The sequence below is a fragment of the Pecten maximus genome, chromosome 17 (genome assembly GCF_902652985.1).
Source record: "Pecten maximus chromosome 17, xPecMax1.1, whole genome shotgun sequence".
In the NCBI taxonomy this organism is placed as follows: Eukaryota; Metazoa; Mollusca; class Bivalvia; order Pectinida; family Pectinidae; genus Pecten; species Pecten maximus.
Genome location: NC_047031.1, coordinates 5,640,546 through 5,657,508, shown reverse-complemented (window position 1 = coordinate 5,657,508; position 16,963 = coordinate 5,640,546). Strand labels below are relative to the sequence as shown.

Here is a 16,963-nt window from a genome sequence, read left to right as displayed (position 1 = left end):
ACTGTAGTATATATCCCTCTTTATGGAAAATAGCGAATGTTACACCAGTTTTTAAGAAAAGCGATAAAACTACTGTTTCAAATTATAGAGCCATATCTTAGATAAGTATTGTTGGCAAATTAATGGAAAGGTGTATTTTCAAACACGTTTACAATTTTTTTAGGGATACCTTCTTTTTTTTACAAATTGTCAATCAGGCTTCACATCTGGGGTGAAGAAATTATTGCTGTATTTTGTGATATAAAGCTTTTGATCGTGTTTGGCACAGGGGTCTTATCAATAAATTGAAAGAATCAGCCATATCTAGGAAATTACTAGCTTGGTGTGAAAATTATTTATCTGGCAGAAGTCAAAGGGTTGTAATAAATGGTATTTCTTCGGAAACTCAAAATATAAAAGCAGATGTACCTCAAGGTTCAATCTTAGAACCTCTTTTCTTCCTCGTAAACATAAATGTTATTGTGAATGACATAAAGTGTAAAATAAAATTATTTGCTGATGATACAGCCTTGTATATAATAATTGAAAATCGCACTCTCGCTATCGATACTATCAATAATGATCTTTCGAAAATACATATATGGGCAAATAAGTGGTTACTAAAATCCAATCCAGATAAGACAGAATCGTTATTAATTAACAGGAAAATTATACCAGAGCCCCGTTCGATTTGCACTCTTCTAAGAAGAGAAGCCTTCTAAGAAGATCGTATTCCGTTATATGTAAATCGAGTAAACCGGAAGAATAAAACAAAAAATAAGCAAGTTTTTAAGTTTTCTCAAACACGATGACACAAACATGTGCATGTATGTGTTATAAATCCTTCTCTAGTGAAACTCATCACTCGCACACTTAAAACATGGTCGCCGCCATCTTGGAAGATAAATCTTCCAGCTTTGAGACAGAAGAGTAGAAGATCTTCCAGAAGCAGAAGAGCTTCAAATCGAGTGACCGGAAGATATCTTCTAGAATCAGAAGAGTGCAAATCGAACGGGGCTCTGGAATCTATGATCCTATCACTATGAACAATATAAATGTAACTAGTGTAAAGTCTCATAAACACTTAGGGGTATTGATATCTGACGATGGTACATGGCATACACATGTTGACTATATATTGAAAAAAGTATCACCAAGACTAGCAGTATTAAGAAATTTAAAAAACACCCTTGATAGGAATTCTCTCCAAATATATTTTGCTTTTATTAGACCGATTTTAGAATATTCTGACATTGTCTGGGATAATTTACCAAATTACTTGTATCAAAATTTAGAAAACATTCAAATAGAAGCAACAAGAATGGTTACAGGTGCTACAAAATTGTCTAGTGTAAATCTATTGTATAAAGATGTGGACTTGGAAAAATTATCTTAAAGACGGGAAAATCACAAAATTGTATAGTTTCATAAAATGTATCACAAGAAAACTCCATTTTATCTATCAGATCTTATTCCAGTTAAAGTATCATATAGTCATAGGCATAATGCACGAATTTTCAAATAATTTACTCTCAATTTATTGCAGAACTCAGTTTTACAAAACCTCATTATGCCTCAATTCAGTTATGGAATGCATTACCAGTTGATATTCGAGAAAATCCGTCTGTCAGTATAATCAAAGGCCTTTTAAAAAAGGACAAACTAATAATCCCAAATAATCTTAAAATTGGAAATAGTAATCTTCAAATCTTACATACAAGATTAAGGCTCAAATGTAGTAATCATAACCAATTTTTGTGCATAAGAAATTTAGAGGAAAGTCCACTATGTTATTGTGGGTTAGTAGAAAGTACTTACCATTTTTTACTATCGTGTGTACAACATTATCAGACAAAATACCTTATTTCAGTTAGATATAATATTAACTGAAAAAAACTTTGCTTTGGGGAAATGATACTTGTTCAATACAGAAAAATGATCAAATATTCTTGACATTACAAAATTGTATTAAGCTAAGTAAACGTTTTAGCTGATTTTTTTGAACCAATTATGTCATCTATCGAATGGGTGTGAGCATTAACTGTAACCTGTCCCATCTGGGTGTAAGTATCAACTGTACCCTGTCACACCTGGGTGTGAGTCACAAATGTAGATTGTCACACCTTGGTGTATCAACTGTAGCCTGTCACACCTGGGTGTGAGTATTAACTGTAGCCTGTCACATCTGGGTATTAGTATTAACTGTTGCCTGTCACACCTCGCGACCGGTGTAAGTGTTTACAGTAGCTTGTCACACCTGGGTGAGAGTATTAACTGTAGCCTGTCACACCTGGGTGTGAGTATTAACTGTAGCCTGTCACATCTGGGTATGAGTATCAATTGTAGCTTGTCACACCTTGGTGTATCAACTGTAGCCTGTCACATCTGGGTATTAGTATTAACTGTTGCCTGTCACACCTCGCGATCGGTTTAAGTGTTTACTGTAGCCTGTCACACCTGGGTGAGAGTAATAACTGTAGCCTGTCACACCTGGGTATGAATATTGATTGTAGCCTGTCACACCTGGGTGTGAATATTGATTGTCGCTTGTCAAACCTAGGTGTGAGTATTAACTGTTTCCTGTCACACATCGGGATCGGTGTGAGTGTTTACTGTAGCCTGTCACACCTTGGTGTGGGTATTGATTGTAGCATGTCACCAGGGTGTGAGTATCAACTGTAGCCTGCCACACCCGGGTTTGAGTATCAACTGTAGCCTGTCACACCTGAGTGTAGGTATTGATTGTAGCCTGTCACACCATGGTGTGAGAATCAACGGTAGCCTGTCAATCCTGGGTCTGAGTATCAACTGTAGCCTGTCACACCTGTGTGTGAGTATCTACTGTAGCTTGTCATACCTGAGTATGAATATTGATTGTAGCCTGTCACACCTGGGTGTAAGTATCAACTGTCAACTGTCACACCTATGTTTGAGTATCAACTGTAGCCTGTCACACCTGGGTGTATCAACTGTTGCCTGTCACATCTGAGAGTGAGTATCAACTGAAGCCTGTCACACCTGGGTGTGAGTATAAACTGCACCCTGTCACACATCGCGATCGGTGTGAGTATCAACTGTTGCCTGTCACACCTGGTTGTGAGTATTTGCTGAAGCCTGTCATACCTGAGTGTGGGTATCAACTGTAGCCTGTTACCCCAAGGTATGAGTATTAACTGTAGCCTGTCACACCTGGGTGTTAGTATCAACTGTAGCCGGTCACACCTGGGTCTCAGTATCAACTGTAGACTGTCACACCTGGGTGTGAGTATTTGCTGATGCCTGTTTATACCTGGTTGTGGGTATCAACTGTAGCCTGTCACCCAAAGGTATGAGTATTAACTGTAGCCTGTCACACCTGGGTGAGAGTATTAACTTTAGCCTGTCACATCTGAGTGTGAGTATCAACTGTAGCTTGTCACACCTTGGTGTATCAATTGTAGCCTGTCACATCTGGGTATTAGTATTAACTGTTGCCTGTCACACCTCGCGATCGGTGTAAGTGTTTACTGTAGCCTGTCACATCTGGGTGTGAGTATCAACTGTAGCCTGTCACACCTTGGTGTATCAACTGTAGCGTGTCACACCTGGGTGTGAGTATTAACTGAAGCCTGTCACATCTGGGTATGAGTATTAACTGTTGCCTGTCACATCTCGCGATCGGTGTAGGTGTTTACTGTAGCCTGTCACACCTGGGTGAGAGTATTAACTGTAGCCTGTCACATCTGGGTGTGAGTATCAACTGAAGCTTGTCACACCTTGGTGTATCAAATGTAGCCTGTCACACCTGGGTGTGAGTATTAACTGTAGCCTGTCACATCTGGGTATTAGTATTAACTGTTGCCTGTCACACCTCGCAATCGGTGTAAGTGTTTACTGTAGCCTGTCACACCTGGGTGAGAGTATTAACTGTAGCCTGTCACACCTGGGTGTGAGTATTAACTGTAGCCTGTCAGATCTGGGTGAGAGTATTAACTGTAGCCTGTCCCACCTGGATATGAATATTGATTGTAGCCTGTCACACCTGGGTGTGAATATTGATGGTCGCTTGTCAAACCTAGGTGTGAGTATTAACTGTTTCCTGTCACACATCGCCATCGGTGTGCGTGTTTACTGTAGCCTGTCACACATTGGTGTGGGTGTTGGTTATAGCATGTCACCAGGGTGTGAGTATAAACTGTAGCCTGCCACACCTGAGTGTAGGTATTGATTATAGCCTGTCACACCATGGTGTGAGAATCAACTGTAGCCTGTCACTCCTGGGTCTGAGTATCAACTGTAGCCTGTCACACCTGGGTGTAAGTATCAACTGTAACCTGTCACACATATGTTTGAGTATCAACTGTAGCCTGTCACACCTGTGTGTGAGTATCTACTGTAGCCTGTCATACCTGGGTATGAATATTGATTGTAGCCTGTCACACCTGGGTCTGAGTATCAACTATAGCCTGTCACACCTGGTTTGGAGTCCTGGATGTAGTATGTCACACTTGGGTTTGAGTCACAACTGTTTCCTGTCATACCTGGGTGTGAGAATCAACTGTAGCTTATCACACCTGGGTGTGAGTAGAAACTTTTGCATATCTAGGTGCGAGTCCCATCGTCCTATTATGAGTAAAAGAGGCACAGTTGGCGTTAGTGAACTTTAAATAGGGACATGCCTTTTTGGAATAAAACTGGTTGATAACATAAACAATAATCTTACAAACATGATAGTTATTTGAAATAAAAATAGAAAATTGAGTGATTTGCTTATGTTTGCTTTTATTCACTGAAAAAAACCAAAAGGTCAAAACCAATGATATGTGTAATTCATTTTTATAAAAGTATTGTTTATTAATAAGCTGATTCATGGTCATTGTATGCGTGCAATTAATCACTGTATCACTGTATGAGTGATATCAATCATTGTGCAACTCATTATTGTATAAGTGTAAACCATGATTGTATAAGTGTAATACATTATTAAATAATTGTAATCCATCATTGTATAAATGTGTAATTTACAAGTTCTTTGATGCGTGGAGGCTTACAATACTTGGTAGTTATTTTTTTTCTGAAAAATGCAACAATTTACATTCTTAATGACACTTTATCTGCTTGACAAAAACAAACATTATTTTCAATGAATTATATATTGTGATTGTGAATAGACGCGTTTCATTGTTGTTAAAAATGTCGGTCTTGTTTGTATTTACAATATACAAACTTATTTCTATGTCATGTTCATGTCATGTTCAATCAGTCAGTTTTTAGCCTATTAATGTTTTTAGTGTAAACAAAAAGCGAAACATGTGTTGATTGTGGTTGATGTTTATCAAAACAATGGTATTTTTAGATTGTATTTAAGTACACAATGTTAACTTATTGAGCATTTTAAAGGAGCAGGGGCTGTAATGAGGTTCATTGATTTTCCAAAATATCAATTGATGATTTCATAAAAAAATACACGTTTCATTATGAATACATAATTTACTTTTTGAAATACTTGGTAAGTAAAATTCACCCTAATTTTCTGTGTTCATCTTTTTAAGACATTATGATTAACCTATTGTGACATTAATCATTCAAGTAATTTAATGTATAACATGTTTCAAACTAGCGCAGATCAACATCAGAAACAAGCATACAACAGTTTCCTGAACTGACAGCTACTTGAAGGGTGATTTGTAATGACAACAATTCTTCTTGTGTTACAGTGGAAGCTATATACAAAGAAAATGGTGCTCAGGTAAGACTGATTCTTCCAAAGCCGCCAGACAGGAGTATTTCTACCATTTACTTCAATGAAAGGACACTTTTCACATACAGTTATGGCAAAGCAGTTGGTAACAATTATAACAATGGTGTAACAGTGGAACTGACATCAACAAATGCTAAGTTGACAATTGATTCCCTGGAAGTAAAACATGCTGGATACTACTACACCAAGAAAATAAGCGGAAATAAGATACTTGGAGGAAAGTTCTTGGTAATTACTGGTGAGTTACATTTATTTCATAATTGGTGAGTCATATTTATTTGATTCGTGGAGGACAGTTTTTAATAGTTGCTGGTGAGTCATACTTAATAAATACTTGGTAGTCAGTTGTTGGTAGCTATGATTGAGTCATACTTATTCGATACTTGGAGAACTGTTATTGGTAATTACTTGTGAGTCATACTTATTAAAGCACAGTTATTGGTAGATAGTGGTGAGTCATACGTATTTCATACTTGGAGGACAGTTATTGGTAGTTACTGGTGAGTCATACGTATTTCATACTTGGAGGACAGTTATTGGTAGTTACTGGTGAGTCATACGTATTTCATACTTGGAGGACAGTTATTGGTAGTTACTGGTGAGTCATACGTATTTCATACTTGGAGGACAGTTATTGGTAGTTACTGGTGAGTCATTCTTATTTTATACTTGGAGGACAGTTATTGGTAGTTACTGGTGAGTCATACGTATTTGACACGTTTAGTGCAGTTATTGGTAGTTACTACTGAGTCATGCGTATTTTGTATTTGGAGGACAGTTATTATAAGTTATAGGATAGTGAATTCCACCATGACTATTTTGGCAGAGTTGTTGTCCTTTGTTTATTCCATTAATCTTAGAAAAGTTATTACTTTTTGTCTGAGGATTTCCTCCACTGTACAGTTTTTCAACCATTCTAAAGATAGGGGTTAAAGCATGTCACCTATAAAAAATAGATGTGACTGGATATCAAAATTATCTATCATGGTTAAAAACATATAGCTATAGCAACAAAACAATAATGAAAACATGAATAGAATTCTTAAAATATCGGGGGCAATGTCTAGTTATCATAGTGTTTTGCCAAAATAATTAAATCAAATGTTGATTATTTGTCCATTGTTTTGTACAGAGTGCGGCTTTCTGATTGGCTGAGATTTTTTTCTCCTCTATGAAAAAATATGAAAATGGCGCGAAAAAGGTGATCTCAAAATACGGCCATTGACGTTGCGTATTGATTAGTGAAACAGAATCCCTTATTAGATCAGTTAAATTGTACATAAAACATATGTTTTGATTTTGGAGATGGATTTCAAAAAATTATTATAAGCTTAAGATTCCGTTGCAATGATTCATACAGTTTACAAATATGTTTTTCATACCCCAATGAAACTAAAAAAGAATGACATCAATGCTTAATTATTGCGATCAAATCCCTTCAAAAAAGGAATGAGATTTTCATATTTAACATCGGCATCCTATCTTGCTTTCTATAAATTTGTAACGTCTATAGTAAGTAACATTTCATATAATTTGTTCCACCCGGCCTTTACCTTGTATCATATGACCACCTATTAATTGTTTCCACTTAACATTTCTACTTTGATGCGTTTTGTATTTTGATAATCTGAAGCTTCATGGTTTACTGGTAATCAAAGCAAAGCACCGGATGTATATAAGATGTATTTATATAACTACGACAGGAAATTCTAATCTATAGCTTCGGATCACCAACACATAGTGTATATGATACATCGTGCTAATAAATACATAACATAGAAACATAAAAGGCGAAGGAAGACAATATTTGGACTCGTGCCCTGACCGGGAATATGTACAATTAGTATCCATATATGTAAATACATTGCGATCCAGGTATTCATATCATCTAATAGACGACTTCCACAATGATCATGTCAGGGTATCGGGCCGACCATCACTGCGTCATTGAAACATTCTTTTTTAAGAACGCCAATATGCCGCAGATCGTGAGTTCGAGGCCCGGTCAGTACACGAGACAAATAATTGTCTTCCTTCGTCATTTGTGTTGCTATGTTATATAGATATATTTATATATATATTTATCTATATGATTTCTGTTCAACTAAGCTATAATTTGACACCTGAATGAGAACCTCAAAAAATTTTGAGATAAAAATCAATTAATTTATATTTGTCATCATTGATTTTCAGACTCACCCACAAAGCCAAACATTACTCCCTCATCTCAGTCCCCAATTATCAACAGCTCTGTGACATTGGGGTGTTCATCAAGTTCACGAAGTAAGCCTAACAACCACGGGCTGGTTTTAACATCTACATGGAAACTTAATGGAACTGAGGTTAATAACGACAGGTTCTCAGTCCAAGGCACCATTCTCGTTATCAATTCAGTACGACTGAGAGACAAGTATAACCAATATACATGTGTGACTAAGGAGACTGGACAGGGATACAGTGGACCTCCCTCAGAGGAAAGTCAGGAATTCCAGCTAACACCTCTCTGTGAGTATAACACAATGTACATTATCACTATTACCTGAAATGATATAAGGTTTGTTTGGTTTAACTGCTATTTTGAGTTGGCGTCTCTTTGTAGTGTGGAAGGTTCATCACATGCCTTCCAGAGCAATAATTTTAAAGTGTTTTGCCTAGGAGACAATCATAGCAGTACAAAACAGCCACTGTTCAGCTTTCTAAGAAACCAACACAGTTCAGGAGTTTCAAACCACCTCGGTTATTGACTTGAGCAATATAGCCGGCGCTTTAACGAAATAAGCTATTATCATAGATTTGTGCAGTAACGTTACTTTTGGTGAGGGATAGGTTTTTCATTCCCAGGTCCCGACGTTCTAACACCAGTAAGTCACAGAAATCACAAACACACTTGATACTTACTGAGCCGAAACCGGAACACGAGAGAACATAGTAATCATCATTACTTGGAACCCGAAACCAGACGAAATATCCGGAAACATACACATATACAGTAGTGGTGCTACCACTTTTTAAAATTGAAGAAGTCTACAGTTTGAACAGACTGATTGCTGGAACATGGCTAAACATAAAAGACGACTCGATTATCTGACCAAGTGTGTCCATAGTCACTAATACAAAACTCCTACTAGTACTGAATTTTTTAGTTAGAACCGTATCATTTTCACGTTCATCTAATTAATGTTTATCTAGTAATGAACACAAACGCTACAGAACCCAGCTCTAGATGGTTCACTTGTACATAATAAAGTCCTCATATCGTTTAGGGAGGTTGGTAATGCGTCTTGAACAGAAGGTTATGATAGTTTCAGGATTGACTTCCTGGGGTTTTGGCACCAGCATGCTGTTGTCATCATTCAGTTTAGGATCGCAAGAATCATCACTAGTCAGTATAGGTTGCGGAGGAGGCACAGAGATCACTGTGGGGATGGCTGTGATTTGAGGTGTACGGACTGCCTTTGGAAGGACTGTCGATTCCTCCCCGTCATCAGTAGACCCGTCTGGTAGTGAAGAGCTTAGCAAAGAATGGTCTCTACTTGTATTGGCCACTTTGTAACAGTCAGTACATTTTACTTGATAAGAGACTGACCGCACTGGTTGCCAACAAACGTCTGAATGTTGCACCAGGCTCCCTCAAAAGGATAACGGTCTCGCGCCCTTGTTTTGTTCCTGTCAGAATAGAGGTACACAAGATCGCAAACCTGAAGTTAATCCCGATGGGGTTATAGACTTCTCGCTGAAGGCATGTTTGCTCTTATGAGTGTTGTGTTGCTCCAGAATAGGCATTTGATCATCCATTGGGATCTGTTGATATATAAACTGATCACGGTGAAACCACATTTCTCTTGATGATGGCCACGCTTACGGATTCCAGTATTGACACGGTAAGTGGCCAAGGAAATAGGTAATGGTGTTACTGCTCGGCATGAAGGTTCTTGGTTTAGAATCTCATCTTCTTACACCTGAATGGCTCATTCTGCTACTGGGTTCTTTTTCATGTTTTCTGTGTTACCAATTTCAATTGTCAAGCAATATTTTGTAAGTAGGTCATCACCTACTAGAGCTTTGAACCCTGGTGCGGCGTCAGTTCGAATGACGGCGGAGGGGCCGTCTCATTGACAGAATGGAATGCATAATCGTTGAAGTCCTTGTCTGAGTGAGTCTCGACATTCATCTTCAAGTAACAGGGTTAAGGTATATGATGTCACGCATTCTCGTACAATGAAGATGATTTGACGTTTGATGATATCAACAGCCCACTGTTACAGTGGGATCTGTTGTACTATAGTACTCTGGGCTGTCAAGAATGAGGGGTTTTCCTCAGGGACGCACAACTATCGGTGACTCTGCGGATTGCACTGTCCATGTCTAAAGCGTCCCGCAACTGCATCATCGAGGGGTGAAATACAGTTTGAGCAGTTTTTAAGACTGTTAATACTTCGTAAGCGCCGATAAAAGGGGGCCGCGGTGGCCCAGTAGTTAAGTTGTCCCGACACTTTATCACTAGCCCTCCACCTCTGGTTTGCGAGGTCGAAACCTACGTGGGGCAGTTGCCAAGTACCGACTGTAGGCCGGTGGTTTTTCTCCGGGTACTCCGGCTTTCCTCCACCTCCAAAACCTGGCACGTCCTTAAATGACCCTGGCTGTTGAAAGGACGTTAAACAAAAAAACTAAAACAAACGCCGATAAAAGACCGGAGACCAGAAACATCTAGCATGTGCAAAGAGGAGATATATAATGGGGACTTGTACGGATCGTTCCAAGAGACCATATTGCAGAAAGGTTCAAACCGCTCTTACTGAGTGCCCTCAAAACGGCTGTCAAGTTTTATAATAGCTAGTCCAGTGTGTTATCACCACAATATAGGTCGTCTTCAAACAAACAAACACCTTTTCCACAAGGTCACCATGTGGTTCTAATGCTACCTTTGTTCCAAAGCCCTCGGGAAGTTTCATTCAAAGTACTCTCCTGGCCAGATAGTCGAACGAGATGGGGCTCGTAATACTTGTCGTTCAGCATGTCTGTCCATTGATGATGGTGAAGAACTGTAGGAGTATGAAGATTTACCTCCAAGTTACCTGTCTTTTGGCAGAACGGACATCGTTCGCCTCTATAAATGGAATACCTGCTGGAATATTAGAGTCTATATTCTCGACAACCAAGCCCTCGAAGTGGAGCTCCTGGCCACCACGAGAGAAAGTAGCCCGTGTTTCACCCACGACTGCTAACGGCGAAGACCCATCTGCTTGGTGAGCGGACTTGGTTGTGCTTGTCACATGCAAACCCATGTCAGCAGCACACGATACTCGTATGTCTCATGTTGCGCCACTATCGATGGTAAGGCGCATAATACTGTGGTCATAGACTACATCCAAATATGGTGACTGGAGGATTCTGACCCTGCCTATGACAGAGGACTTAGGCTCCTAAGAGTCTGAATATAGCTCAAGGTCCTCGTTGCAAATCCGACAATCTGTCGTGTTCTAGTAAAGAACTTCTTGTCTTGGGCGGGAAGGAAGCTGCATTTACTTAGATTGCCCTTTCTGACTGGCTTTGACTGTTTTAAATGAGACGATGCAGCAGCTCGCATAGCTTTGACATCCTCACTTGATTGAAGTTCCTCCATTAGTGAATCGAGTGCCTGTGATGTTTAAGGTTTTATTGTCATTAGCGTGCGGTATCTTAACTCTGTACCGTAACGCTGTTTCACGAGTTTTGACAGGTCACCTTTACTAGGTTAATACGACAAAATTTTCTTAAGATGGTGAAAGTTCTTCATCTTCGTCAATTGCCTCACCATGATGAGTGATATCTCAATCTTTGTGTAAAAGGTTATTCTCAGTCTTTGGTATAAGTTCTCGGGTCTCTCTGTAGGTTCTAATTTGACTGAGCAAAAGTCAATTAGATGGGCTCATGTTGACTGAAATCCGTAATGTAGACACATTTGTTGAGTTTTTCACGATTGTATTTCTGGAGATTATTGGGGATTAGTTAGCAATCCTTCCTAGCAAAAGTTCCAATATTCCCACCTTTTGCTCAAGGGTGCAAAGCCTTCTCTCGGCTACCTCCTTGCCATCGTCTACCAAGCCCCTGAGTTGTGCAGTTCTCGTTTTCTCTTGCTACGCATGCCGTATACGAGAAACGGATCGAAGTTTGGATCTAGCGAAAATTAATAGACGGGGATTTGCCTCCAATTCTCGAACAAATTCATTGCTTCAGTTTTGTAAGGCACCAGTGTTTCCTGTTAGGCATATATATCAAGTGCGTTCCACGACAGAAATGATACTGCGATGTGATTTTAGACTTTTACCTTATTCAGCGTGGACGTTTTGAATCCTCATACGTTTGTCGGAAGATATGAGTTCATATATAGCGCTACCACCACGCCAAAAAGTGACAAATCACAAACACACTTGATGTGATGGACACACCGCTTTACTAAGCCAAAACCGGAACAAAAGAGAACATACTAATCATCATTACTTGGAACCCAGAACCAGACGATATATCCGGAAACATACACATATACCGTAGTGGCGTAAGAATTGTAAGCTTACAAACACGCAGCTTGCTGAAAGAATTACAACTTGTCTATTAGTGTATAGGCGTGTTAAACAACACACAGACAGCCACATGAACTGACGTTTTTTAATAAAAAAAAATAGTGGAGAGTTCCAAACAGATAACAAGGGCAATAACTTATATTTATACTTACAAATTCAAAATTCAAATTCGAACTAGTTATTGAACAATAAAGTGGGTCCACGAAAGGGCAAGTGGACAATATGATGTGAAACATGCATACTTATACAAAACAATTAAATTATAAAATACAAACAAGTTTGAAGTGACAACCTACAGTAAGACCTTGCTAAAGGTAAAAACTGGGTGTACAGTACTTGCATACATTAATATTTACATTTTCACTTCGCTCCGCCTCAATGAACAAAGTAAGCTTTATTTCATTTCCCGTTGAAGATTTTGGGTAGCGTGCTTCTGTTCTGAGAAACGAATCACTTTCTTGCCGGCGTGAGAATACATTCACTGAGTTTACAATGGCGATCGAGTTCTGTACCGCCTCAGACCTGAATGCACTTTCATTTTGTGAATTGTGTAACATTGTTATAAAGTATATAAACACAAGTGGAATAGCCGCTCTATGTGCTAATACAAATGCCAGTATAATGCAGACAGTTTAGAAAACAGGATCTGACAGAACACTGACACTCCCGATAGCACCGAGCTTATGACCTACGTCATAGGTCTAACATTAGCTGTATCTCGAATGCCATGCTTGATACCATTTAGTGGTCACAGAAAATAAACCTCAATTTTAACACTATTTAACAACAAAAAACAGACTGTAGCAGCAGTATGCTATATCGAGCACAGGGACACATTATTGTCGTAATTTGACTCAAATTAAACATATGGAGGACAGCAGTTTCCGGCCGTCGAGTACATCGATTTTCAAATCAATGTTTCTTTTCTTACTATTATCAGAATTTACATCCCAAAATGCCAGTGTGGCAATGAAATCCAGCATTTTAATAACACCATGTACATCTTCCGCTAACCTGCGACTAAAATCCACATTATTACACTTTTTTGGAGCTCTGCATATCCTGGCTATTAGACTGCATCACATACAGTCACAGGGGTTCGGCGCTAAATTTTGAGTAACATTTGACATTTATAAATAATCGAAAGACTAAAAAGCCAACATTAATTAAATTATAAAACCTAAAAACATCCTTTTTTCAAGGCTTTAAAGAGTATATAAACTCTGTTTATAACGTTGTGATATTTCACTTAACAGCTGTCGTCTTGCTCTTGCTCAACCGAGTCTCTGTCTCCAATGACCAAATCACACACATTCTATACTGTCAACACTGTACTTTGAATTCGTATTTCTATGAGTATTGCTAACTTTTTATTATACAATATCATAAATATTTGTTATACATGAATATTTTACCTTATGTGACTATATTTTGTGTTGCCTTGGCGACGAGAATGGCTGACTGTCTGCTGTTCCACTACTGTGCACACATGTACGATAAGTATAGCAATGTTACAAAGTGACATACTTAGTCACACCGTTGCGACCGAATTTTGTAATCTGGTGGCGAAGTTTTTAATTTGTTTAACGTAAATATAAGTTCATTTGCACGAGGTTGACTTGGCTTCATCCGTCCATGCAAGCAACAAAATTGACAATCCGTAAGAAGTTATGAATTATAGTTTATATTTGTGCCCGTGTGGGTTGGCTTAAAGTTTATTCTTTAAAACTACACGACATCTTAGCTTAGTCAATAGGACAAGAATGAACTTTAATAAAATGAATGGGAATAAAGATATATTGATGTACTTTTATAACAGAGGCACATACAGGAACTTTGGGTGGACCTTTTTTAAAAGTACCGTAATCAACCTAACAACATGTTTCTTAAATCCCACAATGAATAACGCAAATGTACAGTCAAAGACACTGGTGTTCTCGGTACTTTATTTGTGTAATCTTATAGAGCTTTTTTAGTGTAAAGATTTTAGCAAGAGGATTTCAAACATCTTGATTTTATAAGCTTTTATAAATTCTGATTGGTGCCATATGATATCAATATCTTAAAGAAATATTAGGTCTTAAGTGCGGATAGTAAATTGCTTGCTGCCACGTCCAGTTGTACTCCACATGTACATACATAATCACCTTTTATCAATCTGATGGTCTGATACCCATTCCAAAAAGTTAAGAATAATTAAATAATTATAATAATAATAAAAACAAAACTGACGAAGAACCAGCAGATTTTTAGCTCTCCGTGTTACATGTAACCGCGAGCTAATACAATATCTCCATGGACATTTTAATATTTCCTCCCTGGTCACCTGGCGTCCGTGACTATGACTTTCTCACTGAAAAACATTATGTACTGGAGCCATCACATAAATCATGCTATCAAAGCAATTAGGATAAAGTATTTTGCCAAAGGACAAAATCACGACAGCACAAATTTCAATACTAGACACATTTTCTCTTACCTTCAACAGGGATATCCACAATTTTACCGATGTGTGATTTTCTTCTCACACCTTAGGTTGCTCTTTGCATGTTCTCAATAATTGCATTTCGTCACTGCAACAATACAATGACGTCATGTCGACAATTTAATCACGTCACGTCAACATTTCCTTTCATTGAAGAAACGTCCATATTTAATACATAAGAGGGTAAACAGGGTAAGAGAAAAATAATCATTCACTCCAATGGAAGTGAGTCAGGGGGATCTCAAGCCTGTAGATAAGATGCTTAAGCTGCCAAATTCCCGTGTTTGGCAAGTTAGGAGTGAAAGATGATATTAATCTTGTCACAATTCATATACAATCTCAATTCCACATTTAATTTATGTTGTCAAAAATGAGCATGACTGACTTAACGAAGCACATGATTAATCAAATTTAAGGATCGAGCCCAAGACCTATGGATTACAAGGTCTTAAGCTTCCACATTAGTGACTGATGTTTGAATCTCCGATCAGACGTAAACAGATATATGGACTCACCTGCCTGACCACGGGGTTCTCCTTGGTATTCTGCTTCGTTAATCATGTTTGTTGAAAAACAAAATCGCAGTTATTTGACTTCATTGTTTCACAATAGATTTACATCTAGGATCAACTCTCTTACAGATGGGCCTCAATTTATAAAGATAGAGGGCGCTGAAGGTCGGTCCACATTGATCTGGGGCGATGTGTTCGGTCCTGTGGTCTGTAAAACTGACTGTAACCCACCTTGTGTCATGGGGTGGCGGAGACAAGGCGCCTTACTGATATCACAAGAAAGGACCACTAACAACCAGCTGGAGTTGAGGGACAGAAATGTCCCCAGAACAAGGGAGGTAACTTACACCTGTGAAGCACGAGTGCCGTCAGATGCAGGTTCCACTGCACTGACAGTGACCAAGAACATGACTGTTGAAGTTTATTGTAAGTATACAGAACCTGAGGAGGGCTGTGAACCACTAGGGGTAGAGATAAAATTTATAAGCTTGAGTGACAGAATTTTATTATTTAGCTCTTCTTTACTAATGCATGAGTTTCAGACAATAGATTCTTTTCCTGTTTTCATTTAAATATAATCATGATTATATCAGTTTTTAATTAAGTTTAGAATATTATACATGTTTCAAGATTGATGAACTGATCCTAGCGCATAGATATTATTACTGAGGGGGTCAGAGGGGGTCAATTCTGAAAGTACACATGTAGGTTTCCCTTGGTCGTCTTTAGAGTTGCATCTGTTGAATTTTGAGTCTGGTTTGTAAAATAAAATGGCCGACAGGTAGCCATCTTGGATTTTTACAGTTGATATTTTTATCGCGATTGCTTAAGAAGGTCTCGAGCAATGGTTTCTTAACCTTTACTTTAACCTAAATTTGTGCTTATTCAATGCTTTAATCTGATTATGACTACTCACCCATGTTTGATATTAACAATTGAAGTTTGTTATTGCTATCTCTTGAGAAGGACCATAAAGATATATGTCAAACTTGATGATCATATTTCCCTTGGTCCCTTTAGTTTTACGCAATAAGTTTTTAGTCAGATTTGCGAAAATGACCAACAGGGATTTTGACAGTTACAATTTGTTATCAATATTTCTAAAAGTTACATTGTGTACTCTATATTGGACAAGGAGTGGAAAACAAAGATAAAACACGTAAAATGCTGAACAAAATCACTTCATTTCATCAAAACAATTACTAGAAAAGTTAGAAAATAAATAAAGCTGGATATGAACATTCTCAAAATTCAGAGAGGCCCTTCTATCAGGGTTTAAAAAATAGCTACAAAACAATTATGAAAACATGAAAAGAACTATTAAAATTTCCGGTTAATAACAATTGTTAATGAATGTCTCCCAACAATATTGTACATGTACATATCAAGTAATATTCTAATTCATTAAAAAAAGGGAATCTTTGCCGTCTCAGTGTAATGAAAATATGAATAAACTGTTTAATATAATAATGCTTCAAATGAAATGGCTAATTTTGAATGGCAAGAAGCGTGCTGAAGTTTGAAAATAAAGAACAAAATCCACGATAATTATTCAATTAAATTACAAACCAATTGGAAAAGCAAATTATGAAAAGGTTGAATATAACGATTGTTTTGGATACATGATCAACTATGATTTATGCAGTGTACCAAGACATCTTTAATTTATCTTAATATGATGAAAAAA

General features: G+C 37.9%; 1 protein-coding gene across 1 annotated transcript in view; it reads left to right on the top strand.

Annotated features, from left to right (window-relative positions):
* The window catches only part of LOC117315851, a 26,055-nt gene extending 17,793 nt beyond the window's left edge, over window positions 1–8,262 (top strand). Inside the window, exons 12-13 of the mRNA XM_033870255.1 lie at window positions 5,676–5,957; window positions 7,913–8,262. Of these exons, the coding sequence (XP_033726146.1) occupies window positions 5,676–5,957; window positions 7,913–8,262 (632 nt within the window). The remainder of the gene's footprint in view (window positions 1–5,675; window positions 5,958–7,912) is intronic.
* The last annotated feature ends 8,701 nt before the right edge of the window (window positions 8,263–16,963 follow it).